This window comes from Pan troglodytes, chromosome 20, assembly GCF_028858775.2.
Source record: "Pan troglodytes isolate AG18354 chromosome 20, NHGRI_mPanTro3-v2.0_pri, whole genome shotgun sequence".
NCBI classification, from domain to species: Eukaryota; Metazoa; Chordata; class Mammalia; order Primates; family Hominidae; genus Pan; species Pan troglodytes.
This window is the reverse complement of record NC_072418.2, coordinates 21,003,223-21,015,000: the sequence shown is the minus strand read 5'-3', so window position 1 is coordinate 21,015,000 and position 11,778 is coordinate 21,003,223. Positions and strand designations below refer to the sequence as shown.

Below are 11,778 nucleotides of genomic sequence, written 5' to 3'. Positions count from 1 at the left end.
CTGTCACTCAGGTTGGAGTGGAGTGTTGAGATCTTGGCTCACTCCAACCTCCGCCTCCCGGGTTCAAGCGATTCTCCTGCCTCAGCCTCCCGAGTAGCTGGACTTACAGGTGCCTGCCAGCACATCCGGCTAATTTTTATATTTTTAGTAGAGACGGGGTTTCACCATGTTGGCCAGGCAGGTCTGGAACGCCTGACCTCGAGTGATTCGCCTGCCTCGGCCTCCCAAAGTGCTGGGATTACAGGCGTGAGCCACCACGCCTGGCCTATTTCCCGTTTTTAGATCTACCCTCAGGAACCATCTGCACAAGGGTACAAGAAAGTACAAACAGGGATGCTCCCCATCGTATTATGTATAAAAGCAGGAAAACAGAAAGCAACCTAAAGCCCACTGACAGGGAGTGGCTTAGTAAACTCTGGTTTATCCACACCATGGAATCCTATGAATCCGTTTACAAGGAATGTGGTACAGCCAGAAAAAAATGGAGAACTCGCCAGATGCGTGTTGAACGCTCACAAATGAAAACTAAGGAACATAATTCTCAGTAAGTGTGACTTTCGCCGTGTGACTCCATCCACGTAAAAGCAAAGCAAAACAAGACAAAATCATAAAGCAGCAGGCCAAGTGATGTAGATATGTACGGAAACGTGTCAGTCAGTAGGAGCTTCACGGTTTCCGTGTCTGACTTATCAGAGGGACCGCTATGGAAAAAGAGAAGGAATGAGAATTTTTCCCAATTAGACATATGAGGATATGTTCTAGAGTTACCTATGATTAAAAATTAATTTTATAAAGAGACTGATGGAAGCTGGGTATGGTGGCTCACACCTGTAGTCCCAGCACTTTGGGAGGCTGAAGTGGGAGGATCCCTTGACTCCATGAGTTCGAGACCAGCCTGGGCAACATTGCAACACCTTGTCTCTACCAAAAATACAAAAAAATTGGGCTGGGTGGCCGGGCGCGGTGGCTCACGCCTGTAATCCCAGCACTTTGTAAGGCCAAGGCGGGTGGATCACCTGAGGTCAGGAGTTCAAGACCAGCCTGGCCAACATGCTGAAAACCTCATCTCAACTAAAAATACAAAAATTTTCTGGGCGTGGTGGCAGGCACCTGTAGTCCCAGCTACTTGGGAGGCTGAGGCAGGAGAATCACTTGAACCTGGGAGGCAGAGGTTGCGGTGAGCTGAGATTCTGCCATTGCACTCCAGCCTGGGCAACAAGAGCGAAACTCTTGTCTTTAAAAAAAAAGAAAGAAAATTGAACTGGGTGCGGAGGCTCACACCTGTAATTCTAGCACCTTGGGAGGCCAAGGTGGGCATATTGCTTGAGCTCAGAAGTTCAACACCAGCCTGGGCAACATGGTGAAACCCCATCTCTACTAAAAATACAAAAATTAGCTGGGTGTGGTGGTGGGTGCCTGTAATCCCAGCTACTCTGCAGGCTAAGGCAGGAGAATCGCTTGACCTGGGAGGTGGAAGCTGCAGTGCAACAAGATCGAGCCACTGCACTCCAGCCTGGGTGACAAAGCTAGACGCAGTCTCAAAAAAACTAAAATAAAATAAAATTAGGCCAGGCGCGGTGGCTCATGCCTGTAATCCCAGCACTTTGGGAGGCCGAGGCAGGCGAATCACCTGAGGTCAGGAGTTCGAGACCAGCCTGGCCAACATGATAAAACCCTATCTCTACTAAAAATACAAAAATTAGCTGGGTGTGGTGGTGGGCACCTGTAATCCCAGCTACTCAGGAGGCTGAGGCAGGAGAATCGCTTGAACCCGGGAGGTGGAGGTTGCAGCAAGCCAAGATTGTGCCACAATACTGCAGCCTGGCTCCAGCCTGGGCAACAGAGCAAGACTCTGTCTCAAAAAAAATAAAAATAAAAAATAAATTAGCTGGGTTTGGTTGTGCTACCTGGGAGGCTGAGGTGGGAGGATCACCTAAGCCCAAAAAGTCAAGGCTGCAATGAGCTGCGATTTTGCCACTGCACTCTAGCCTGGGATACAGAACGAGATCCTGTCAAAATAAATAAACAACTAAATAACAATTAGTTTTCAATTAAAAAAGAGAAAAAGTTAGCTTTAAAAAGAACTCAGTGGTGTGCAGTGGCTTTTGCCTATAATCCCAGCACTTTGGGAGGCCGAGGCACAAGGATCACTTGAGCCCAGGAATTCAAGACCTGCCTGGGCAATGTAGCAAGATTCTATCTCTACAAAAAATACAAAAATTAGCTGGACGTGGTGGTGTCCATCTGCAGTCCCAGCTACTCGGGAGGCTGAGGCGGGGGATCACTTAATCCCAGGAGATGGAGGCTGCAGTGAGCTGTGATTATACTACTTGACTCCAGCCTATGCAACAGAGCGAGATCCTGTCTCCAAAAACAAAAATCCTGATGGTAAATCCAGGCATTCCTTCCTTCAGCTACTCAACTGCATTGACCAATAGCTGCCTTTGAGTTGGACAAGCGCACAGATTAGGGAAAAGTGAGGAAGCTGGTGCTGGGAGGGTATAACTTGGTCTGGGGAGTTGGAGAGGCCTACAAGTCACAAGGAGGTGACTCGTGTTGGAATTAAGACTGGAAAGAGGGCCAGGCACGGTGGCTCAGGCCTATAATCCCAGCACTTTGGGAGGCTGAGGTGGGTGGATCACTTGAGGTCGGAAGTTCGAGACCACCCTGGTGTGGCCAATATGGCAAAACCCCGCCTCTACTAAAAATACAAAAGTTAGCTGGGAATGATGGCGCACGCCTGTAATCCCAGCTACTTGGGAGGCTGAGGCAGGAGAATCACTTGAACGTCAGAGGCGGAGGTTGCAGTGCGCCAAGATCGCGCCAATGCACTCCAGCCTGTGCTGCAGAGCGAGACTCCATTTCAAAAAAAAAAAAAAAAGACTGGAAAGAGGTGTTCCCAGAGGAAGGTGTTCTGGGCAGAGGCCATAGGGTATTCAAAGGCCCTGAGGCTGGAGTGAGCTTGGTGTGTTTGAGGAGCAGGAGGAAGCTGGTTTATGTGTCTGGAGTGCAACGGATACGGGGTGAGTAGAGGCAGAGCGGGGTGGAGAGGCGGGCCAAGGGCCAGGGTTGGAATTTTATTCTATGTGCAATGGGAGCCATAGGGAAGGTCTAGGAAAGGAACACATGCATTTATTTATTTAGAGCCAACAGGGTCTTGCTCTGTTGCCCAGACTGAAGTGCAGTGGCGCTATCACAGCTCACTGCAGCCTCGAACTCCAAGCTCAAGGAATCCTCCTGTCTCAGCCTGCTACTTTTTTTATTTGTTCAGATGGGGTCTCCTTATGTTGCCCAGGCTGGTCTTGAACTCCTGGGCTCAAGCGATCCTCCTGCCTTGGCCTCCCGAAGTGCTAGGATTATAGGCATGAGTCACTGCGCCTGGCCCTGATTTAAATTTATAAAAGACCTTTTGCAATAGAATCATCTCCCTCAACATTCGTGTTCACCTGGGACCTCAGAATGTGACCTTATTTGGGCCAGGTTTGGTGGCTCATGCCTATAATCCCAGCACTTTGAGAGGCTGAGGAGGGTGGATCACCTGAGATCGGGAGTTCGAGACCAGCCTGACCAACATGGTGAAACCCCATCTCTACTAAAAATACAAAAAATTTGCTGGGTCTGGTGATGCACGCCTGTAATCCCAGCTACTTGGTAGCCTGGAGCAGAAGAATTGTTTGAGCCAGGAGGCGGAGGTTGCAGTGAGCCGAGATTGCGCCATTGCACTCCAGCCTGGGCAACAAGAGCAAAACTCCATCTCAAAAAAAAAGAATGTCACCTTATTTGGAAAGAGGTTCTTTGCAGATGTAATTAGTTAAATTAAGATGAGGTCGGCTGGGCGCAGTGGCTCACGCCTGTAATCCCAGCACTTTGGGAGGCAGAGGTGGGTGAATCACCTGAGGTCGGGAGTTCGAGACCAGCCTGACCAACGTGGAGAAACCCTGTCTCTAATCAAAGTATAAAATTATCCGGGTGTGGTGGTGCATGCCTATAATCCCAGCTACTTGGGAGGCTGGGGCAGGAGAACCGCTTGAACCCAAGAGGTGGAGGTTGCAGTGAGCTGAGATCACGCCATTGCACTCCAGGCTGGGCAACAAGAGCAAAACTCCGTCTCAAAAAAAAAAAAAAAAAAGTCATACTGGATTAGGATGAGTCCTAAATATAATGACTGGTGTCCTAATAAGAAGACCACACGGCCACACACAAAGGGAAGAAAGTGATGTGAGGATAGGGGCGGGGACTGGAGCGATGTGTCTACAAGCCAAGGACGGCCGGCAGCCACCAGCTGCAGGAGAGAGGCCTGGGACAGATTCACCCTCAGCACCTCCAGAAGGAACCAGTCCTGCTACCACCTTGACCTTGGACTTCTGACTTCCAAGGCTGTTAGACAATACATTTCTGTTATATGAAACCACCCAGTTTGTGGGTATTTGTTATAGCAGCTCCAGGAAATTAACACAGAAACTGACTGCTTGGGTTGGGGTGGAGGCAGCAGGGAGGAAGACTGAGATGGAGGCTGGGGCAGTGTCCAGGTGGGAGATGCTGGGGGCCTTGGTGGGGACCGTGATGGTGGGGAGAAGTGGGCAGATCCATGAGTCCCAGGAGCAGAACCAACGGCGCCTGCTATGTACAAATACTTGGCTCTGTGCCTAGTATACACTGAGTGCTTGGTCCAAAGAGGCCAAGGTCAACACGCTTGGCTTGTTCTACACCAGGCTCAGTGGGTGGAGGAGGGAAATCCCCACTCACTCCCACCCCACAGGGCCCTACCTGCCGGCATCCTGCGAGATGGTCACTGACACATCCAGGCCCAACGTGGTGACTCGCTTGCACACAGCATCCATGTCGATGATGGAGTCAATGCTTTCAGGCCCGTCCTCCACGCAGCACTGGGAGCCGGGGCAGAAGCGGCAGTTGTCCAGCCCCTTGTAGCCCTTGTTGTGTCCACATTTCTCCAGTGTGACTGTGGTCGCCATGCCTGACACCCCCACATGCACCACCAGCTGCACACAGACAGGGGCAGGACTTAACATGGCCTGCCCGTGGGACTCAGAGGGGTCCCCCTGAGGCCAGGGAAAAGGCAGCATCCTTAATGAGCTCTGCCTGGGGTTGTGTTGTTTCTGACCTCTTGCTGCTAGAATAGACCCTGCAGTCACCCTTGGAAAAAGGTATGCCATGTAAGACAGGCAAGAATTTGAAACATGAAAGGCTGTTCACTGCAGCTGTTCTTGTTATCAAAATCAAATACTGCAAACAAGCTAACTAGCCATCCAGCAGAGTTAGTTCAATAAATAATGAGCTGCTATGCAGGTGTTAAAATGCCAATGCAGTGTTTTTGTTTCTTTGTTGAGATGGAGTCTTGCTCTGTTGCCCAGGCTGGAGTGCGGTGGCGCGATCTCAGCTCACTGCAACCTCCCCTTCCTGGGTTCCAGCGATTCTCTGGCCTCCGCCTCCCAAGTAGCTGGGATTACAGGCATGCGCCACCACACCTGGCTAATTCTGTATTTTTAGTAGAGACAGGGTTTCACCATATTGGCCAGGCTGGGCTCAAACTCCTGACCTCCGGTGATCCACCCGCCTCAGCATCCCAAAGTGCTCGGATTACAGGCGTGAGCCACCATGCCCGGTCTTGTTTGTTTTTTTAAGAGACTTGTTCTGTTGCCCAGGCTGGAGTGCAGTGGCATAAAAATCTTGGCTCACTGCAGTCTTAAATTCCTGGGCTCAAGCAATCCTCCTGCCTCAGCCTTCTGAGTAGCTGGGACTATAAGCATGTACCATCATGCCTAATTTTTAAATTTTTTTGTAGAGATGGGATCTCACTATGCTGTCCAGGCTGGTCTCAAACTCCTAGACTCAAGCAATCCTCCTGCCTCGGCCTTCCAAAGTGCTGGGATTACAGGCATGAGCCACTACCCTTGGCCTGGATAGCCCTTTGGGTTTTTTTGTTTTTTTGAGACAGGTCTTGCTCTGCTGCCCAGGCTGGAGTACAGTGGCACAATCTTGGCTCACCGCAACCTCCGCCTCCCGGGTTCAAGCAATTCTCCTGCCTCAGCCTCCCGAGTAGCTGGAACTACAGGCGCCCACCATCACACCCGGTTAATTTTTTGTATTTTTAGTAGAGACAGGGTTTTGCCATGTTGCCCAGGCTGGTTGCGAACTCCTGAGTATAGGTTATCCACCTGCCTTGGCCTCCCAACGTGCTGGGATTACAGGCATGAGCCACCATGCCCGGCCTGAAAAGCCCTTTTGAGGACAAGGCTGTATGGCATTGGTCACGTGATCTGATCAGGACCAAAGCCACCTAAGTCCTCCACATGAAGGGTGCCAACCTGTAAGTCCTGATGAGGAAGTGCCGCCCCTTGGCACCACTCACCTGTGGACTGTGCTTCTCCCACAGGGCGGGGATGAGTCTCTGGACTGTTTGGTACTCAACCGGAATCTCGTACACATGCAGGTCCACGCTGTCGCCAAGGCCTAGCTTTTCTAGCTCCTGGAAGAGAGGAGAGTGGGAGTGTCATGGCCCCAGATGACAGCTATGGGGATAATGCGCTCTCTGGGGGTGAAACAAACAGGCGTTCTCCAGACTCATCCTGCAGGATGGGAAGGGTGTGTGTTGATTTAGTTCAAAGGCCCTCATTTCCTTCCCCACCCTCTTGCCTCAAAGTCTCTCTGTATCTCTATGGAAGGTGACATGATTCTATGGTCCCTGGGGTTAAATCCCAGGCTCCTTGGACTCAATCCTGCCTGTGTGACCTTGGGCAATCCACTTAATCTCTCTGAGCCTCAGTTTCCTCATCTGTAAAATGGGAATAACAGAGTATCAGGCCAGGCGTGATGGCTCAGGCCTGTAATCCCAGCACTTTGGGAGGCCAAGGTGGGCGGATCACCTGAGGTCAGGAGTTCGAGGCCAGTCTAGCCAACATGGTGTCACCCCATCTCTACTAAAAATACAAGAATTAGCTGGGTGCAGGGGCACACACCTGTAATCCCAGCTACTTAGGAGGCTGAGGCAGGAGAATCACTTGAACCCGGGAGGCAGAGGTTGTAGTGAGCCAAGATCACGTAACTGCACTCCAGCCTGGGCAACAAGAGTGAAACTCCATCTCAAAAAAAAAAGGCCAGGTGCGGTGGCTCATGCCTGTAATCCCAGCACTTTGGGAGGCCGAGGCAGGCAGATCACGAGGTCAGGAGATCGAGACCATCCTGGCTAACACAGTGAAACCCCATCTCTACTAAAAATACAAAAAAATTGGCTGGGCGTGGTGGCGTGCGCCTGTAGTCCCAGCTACTGGGGAGGCTGAGGCAGGAGAATGGCATGAACCTGGAAGGCAGAGCTTTCAATGAGCCAAGATTGTGCCACTGCACTCCAGCCTGGGTGACAGAGCAACACTCCGTCTCAAAAAAAAAAAAAAAAAGAGTATCGACTTACCTCACAGGATAGCTTTCAAAATTAAATGTGCTCACTCACGTTAACAGTTCTAAGCACAATGTCTGGCATATTTTAAGTGTTCAAATGACATTGGCTGCCATTATCCTATTACTGTTATTATTTTAGAAATGGGGCTGGGTACAGTGGCTCATGCCTGTAATCCCAGCACTTTGAGAGGCTGAGGCTGGAAGATCGCTTGAACCCAGGAGTTTGAGACCAGCCTGGGCAACATAGTGAGACCTGGCCTCTACAAAAACTTTAAAAATTAGCTGGGCATGGTGGTGCACACCTGTGGTCCCAGCTATTCAGGAGGCTGAGATGGGAGGATTACCTAAGCCCAGGCAGTTGAGGTTGCAGTGAGCTATGATCGTGCCACTGCGCTCCAGCCTGGGCAGCAGGGTGAGACCCTGTGCCCTGCAACAGAGTCTTTTATTTATTTTATTTTATTTTATTTTATTTTATTTTATTTTGAGACAGAGTCTCGCTCTGTCACCCAGGCTGGAATGCAGCGGCGCCACCTCGGCTCACTGCAAGCTCCGCCTCCCGGGTTCATGCCATTCTCCTGCCTCAGCCTCCCGAGTAGCTGGGACTACGGGCACCCACCGCCACGCCCGGCTAATTTTTTCTATTTTTAGTGGAGACAGAGTTTCACTGTGTTAGCCAGGATGGTCTCGATCTCCTGACCTCGTGATCTACCTGCCTCTGCCTCCCAAGAGTCTTTTATTTTTTTGAGACAGAGTCTCATTCTGTCACTGAGGCTGGAGCGCAGTGCTATGATCTCGGTTCACTGCAACCTCTGCCTCCTGGGTTCAAGTGACTCTCAAGCCTCAGCCTCCCCAGTAGCTGGGATTACAGGCATGCGGGATCACGCCCAGCTAATTTTTGTATTTTTAGTAGAGATGGGGTTTCACCATGTTGGCCAGGCTGGTCTCAAACTCCTGACCTCAAGTGATTCACCTGCCTTGGCCTCCCAAAGTGCTGGGATTACAGGGGTGAGCCACTGTGTCCAATTTGTAAAAAGAAGCCTCTCTAGTATTCACAAAAGCCAAAAGGTAGAAATAGCACAAATGCCCATCAACAGATGGATAAATGAAATATGGTCCATCCATCTGATGGAATACGATTCAGCCATGAAAAGGAAAGAAGCACTGATCCCTGGTACAATGTGGATGAACTTTGAAAACATGATGCTGAGTGAGAGAAGCCAGACACAAAAGGCCACATATTGTATGATTCCATTGATATGAAATGCCCAGAGCAGGCAAATCCATAGAGACAGGAAGCAGACGAGTGGCTGCCAGGGGCTGAGGGAGGGGAATGGAGAATGGCTACTGATGGGGACAGGGTCTCCTTTTCGGGTGATGGAATGTTCTGGAACTAGATAGAGATGATGGTTGCGCAACACAGTGAGTGTACTTAATGCCATGCAATTATATACTTTAAAATGATTAATTTGGCCAGGTACAGTGGCTCATGCCTGTAATCCCAGTGCTTTAGGAGGCCAAGGCAGGAGGATTGCTTTAGCCCAGGAGTTGAAGACCAGCCTGGCCAATACGGCAAAACTCGAAAATACAAATTAGCTGGATGTGGTGGCACATGCCTGCAGTCTCAGCTAATTGGGAGGCTAAGGTGGGAGGATTGCTTGAGCCAGGGAGGGGGAGGCTGCATGCAGTGAGCAAACATTGCACCACTGCGCTATGGCCTGGGCAACAGGGCAAGGCCTTGTCTCAAAAAAAAAAAAAAATGAACCAGGCCCGGTGGCTCATGCCTGCAATTCCAATACTTTGGGAGGCTGAGGTGGGTGGATCACCTGAGGTCGGGAGTTCGAGATCAACCTGGCCAACGTGGTGAAACCCCATCTCTACTAAAAAATACAAAAATTAGCCGGGCATGGTGGCAGGTGCCTGTAATCCCAGCTACTCAGGAGGCTGAGGCAGGAGTATGGCTTGAACCTGGGAGGCAGAGATTGCAGTGAGCGGAGATTGCACCACTGCACTCCAGCTTGGGTGACAAGAGTAGAACTCTGTCTCAAGGAAAAAAAAGAAGATTCAACCTGTTTCCAAGTAACTCAGCAGTATCCCAGAAAAAGTTGAATAACAGTGAGAGGTGGCTGAGTACGGTGGCTCACGCCTGTAATCTCAGCACTTTGGGAGGCCGAGGCGGGAGGATCACCTGAGGTCAGGAGTTCGAGACTACCCTGGTCAACATGGAAAAACCCTGTCTTTATGAAAAATACAAAAATTATCTGGGCGTGATGGTGCGCACCTGTACTCCCAGCTACTCGGGAGGCTGAGGCATGAGAATGGCTTGAATCTGGGAGGTGGAGGTTGCAGTGCGAGCCCAGATTGTGCCACTGCACTCCAGCCTGGGCGACAGAGCAAGACTCTGTCTCAAAAAAAAAAAGACAATTATATTTTTCAAAGGCCCCACCATCCGTTCCGTCAACAAACCTACACTAATTCCTATCTTCACACCACAGAGGTGACAGGGCACACATCATGTAGACCTGTTTCTTTCTTTCTTTTTTTTTTTTGAGATGGATTATCAAAAATCATTCAGTGGTATGATCTTGTCTTACTGCAACCTCTGCTTCCCGGCCTCAAGAGTTCCTTCTGCCTCAGCCTCCCGAGTACTGGGATTACAGTACTCCCGAGTACTGGGAAAACACCCAACTAATTTTTTTTTTTTTTTTTTTTTTTTTTTTTTTTGAGACGGAGTCTCGCTCTGTCACCCAGGCTGGAGTGCCGTGGCGCAATCTTGGCTCACTGCAAGCTCCGCCTCCCGGGTTCACGCCATTCTCCTGCCTCAGCCTCCGGAGTAGCTGGGACTACAGGCGCCCACCAGCATGCCCGGCTAATTTTTTTGTATTTTTAGTAGAGATGGGGTTTCATCGTGTTAACCAGGGTGGTCTCGATCTCCTGACCTCGTGATCCGCCCGTCTCGGCCTCCCAAAGTGCTGGGATTACAGGCGTGAGCCACCGCGCCCGGCCAACACCCAACTAATTTTTGTATTTTTAGTAGAGACAGGGTTTCGTCATGTTGGCCAGGATGGTCTTCAATTCCTGAGATCAAGTGATCAGCCCCCCTTGGCCTCTCAAAGTGCTGGGATTACAGGCATGAGCCACTGCACTCAGCCCCATGCAGACTTGTTTCTAATCTATTATTCACACACCTGAGAAATCCCATAGTATTTTTTCTTTTAGAGATGGGGTCTTGCTACATTGCCCAGGCTGGTCTTGAACTCCTAGACTCAAGCGATCCTCCCACTTTAGCCTTAGTTGAGACTACAGGCATGTACCACCACATCTGGCTTGTTTTTACATCGATTTTATCTTCTTCTTCTTTTTTTTTTTTTTGAGACGGAGTTTTGCTCTTGTTGCCCAGGCTGGAGTGCAATGGCGAGATCTCGGCTCATCGCAACCTCCACCTCCTGGGTTCAAGTGATTCTCCAGCCTCAGCCTCCCAAGTAGCTGGGATTACAGGCATGCACCACTACGCCTGGCTAATTTTGTACTTTTAGTAGAGACAGGGTTTCTCCATGTTTGTCAGGCTGGTCTCGAACTTCCGACCTCAGGTGATCCGCCCACCTCAGCCTCCCAAAGTGCTGGGATTACAGGCAAGAGCCACCATGCCTGGCCTGATTTTATCCTTTTTTAAAAATTGTATTGAGACAAAGTCCAACAGCACTTAAAAGTAAAGTTTTGTTTGGTTTTTTTGAGATGGAGTCTCATTCTGTCACCCAGGCTGGAGTGCAGTGGCGCGATCTGAGCTCACTGCAACCTCCACCTTCTGGGTTCAAGTGATTCTCCTGCCTCAGCCTCCCGAGTAGCTGGGATTACAGGCACCATGCCCCGCTTATTTTTGTATTTTTAGTAGAGACGGGGTTTCACCATGTTGGCCAGGATGGTCTCCATCTCCTGACTTCATGATCCGCCCACCTTGGCCTCCCAAAATGCTGGGATTACAGACGTGAGCCACTGCGCCCGGCCAAAAGTAAAGTTTTTAAAAAGATTTACTGCTGCTTTTCCATTCATAGGCAGTAAAAAAGCAATTCTGAGACAGGGTCCAGCTCTGGTCACTGAGGCTGGAGTGCAGTGGCGCCATCAGCGCTCGCTGCAGCCTTGACCTCCAGGGCTCAAGTGATCTTCCTACCTCGGCCTCCCAAAGTGCTGGGATGACAGGCATGAGCCACTGTGCCCAGCCATTGATTTTATCCTGCAACTTTGTTTGCTCCACTCAGCAGTCTATTTCAGAGAACTATCTACATTACTATACGGAGATCTCAGCGCATCCTTTTTTCTGCTGCATAATACTCCACCTCAGAAACTGGTCACTATGGATTTAAACATTCC

General features: G+C 50.2%; 1 protein-coding gene across 8 annotated transcripts in view; it reads right to left on the bottom strand.

The window, feature by feature from the left end:
* Window positions 1–11,778, bottom strand: part of PGPEP1 (pyroglutamyl-peptidase I) — a 29,379-nt gene that overhangs the window by 7,537 nt on the left and 10,064 nt on the right. For 6 of the 8 annotated variants that reach the window (XM_001162684.8, XM_009435025.3, XM_016935510.2 and 3 more), the window contains 2 exons: window positions 6,371–6,487; window positions 4,768–5,000 (listed from right to left, as the gene is read on the bottom strand). In XM_001162684.8, the coding sequence (XP_001162684.1) occupies window positions 4,768–5,000; window positions 6,371–6,487 (350 nt within the window). The remainder of the gene's footprint in view (window positions 1–4,767; window positions 5,001–6,370; window positions 6,488–11,778) is intronic. The other 2 variants (XM_009435026.5, XM_024351948.3) reach the window with 1 other exon arrangement.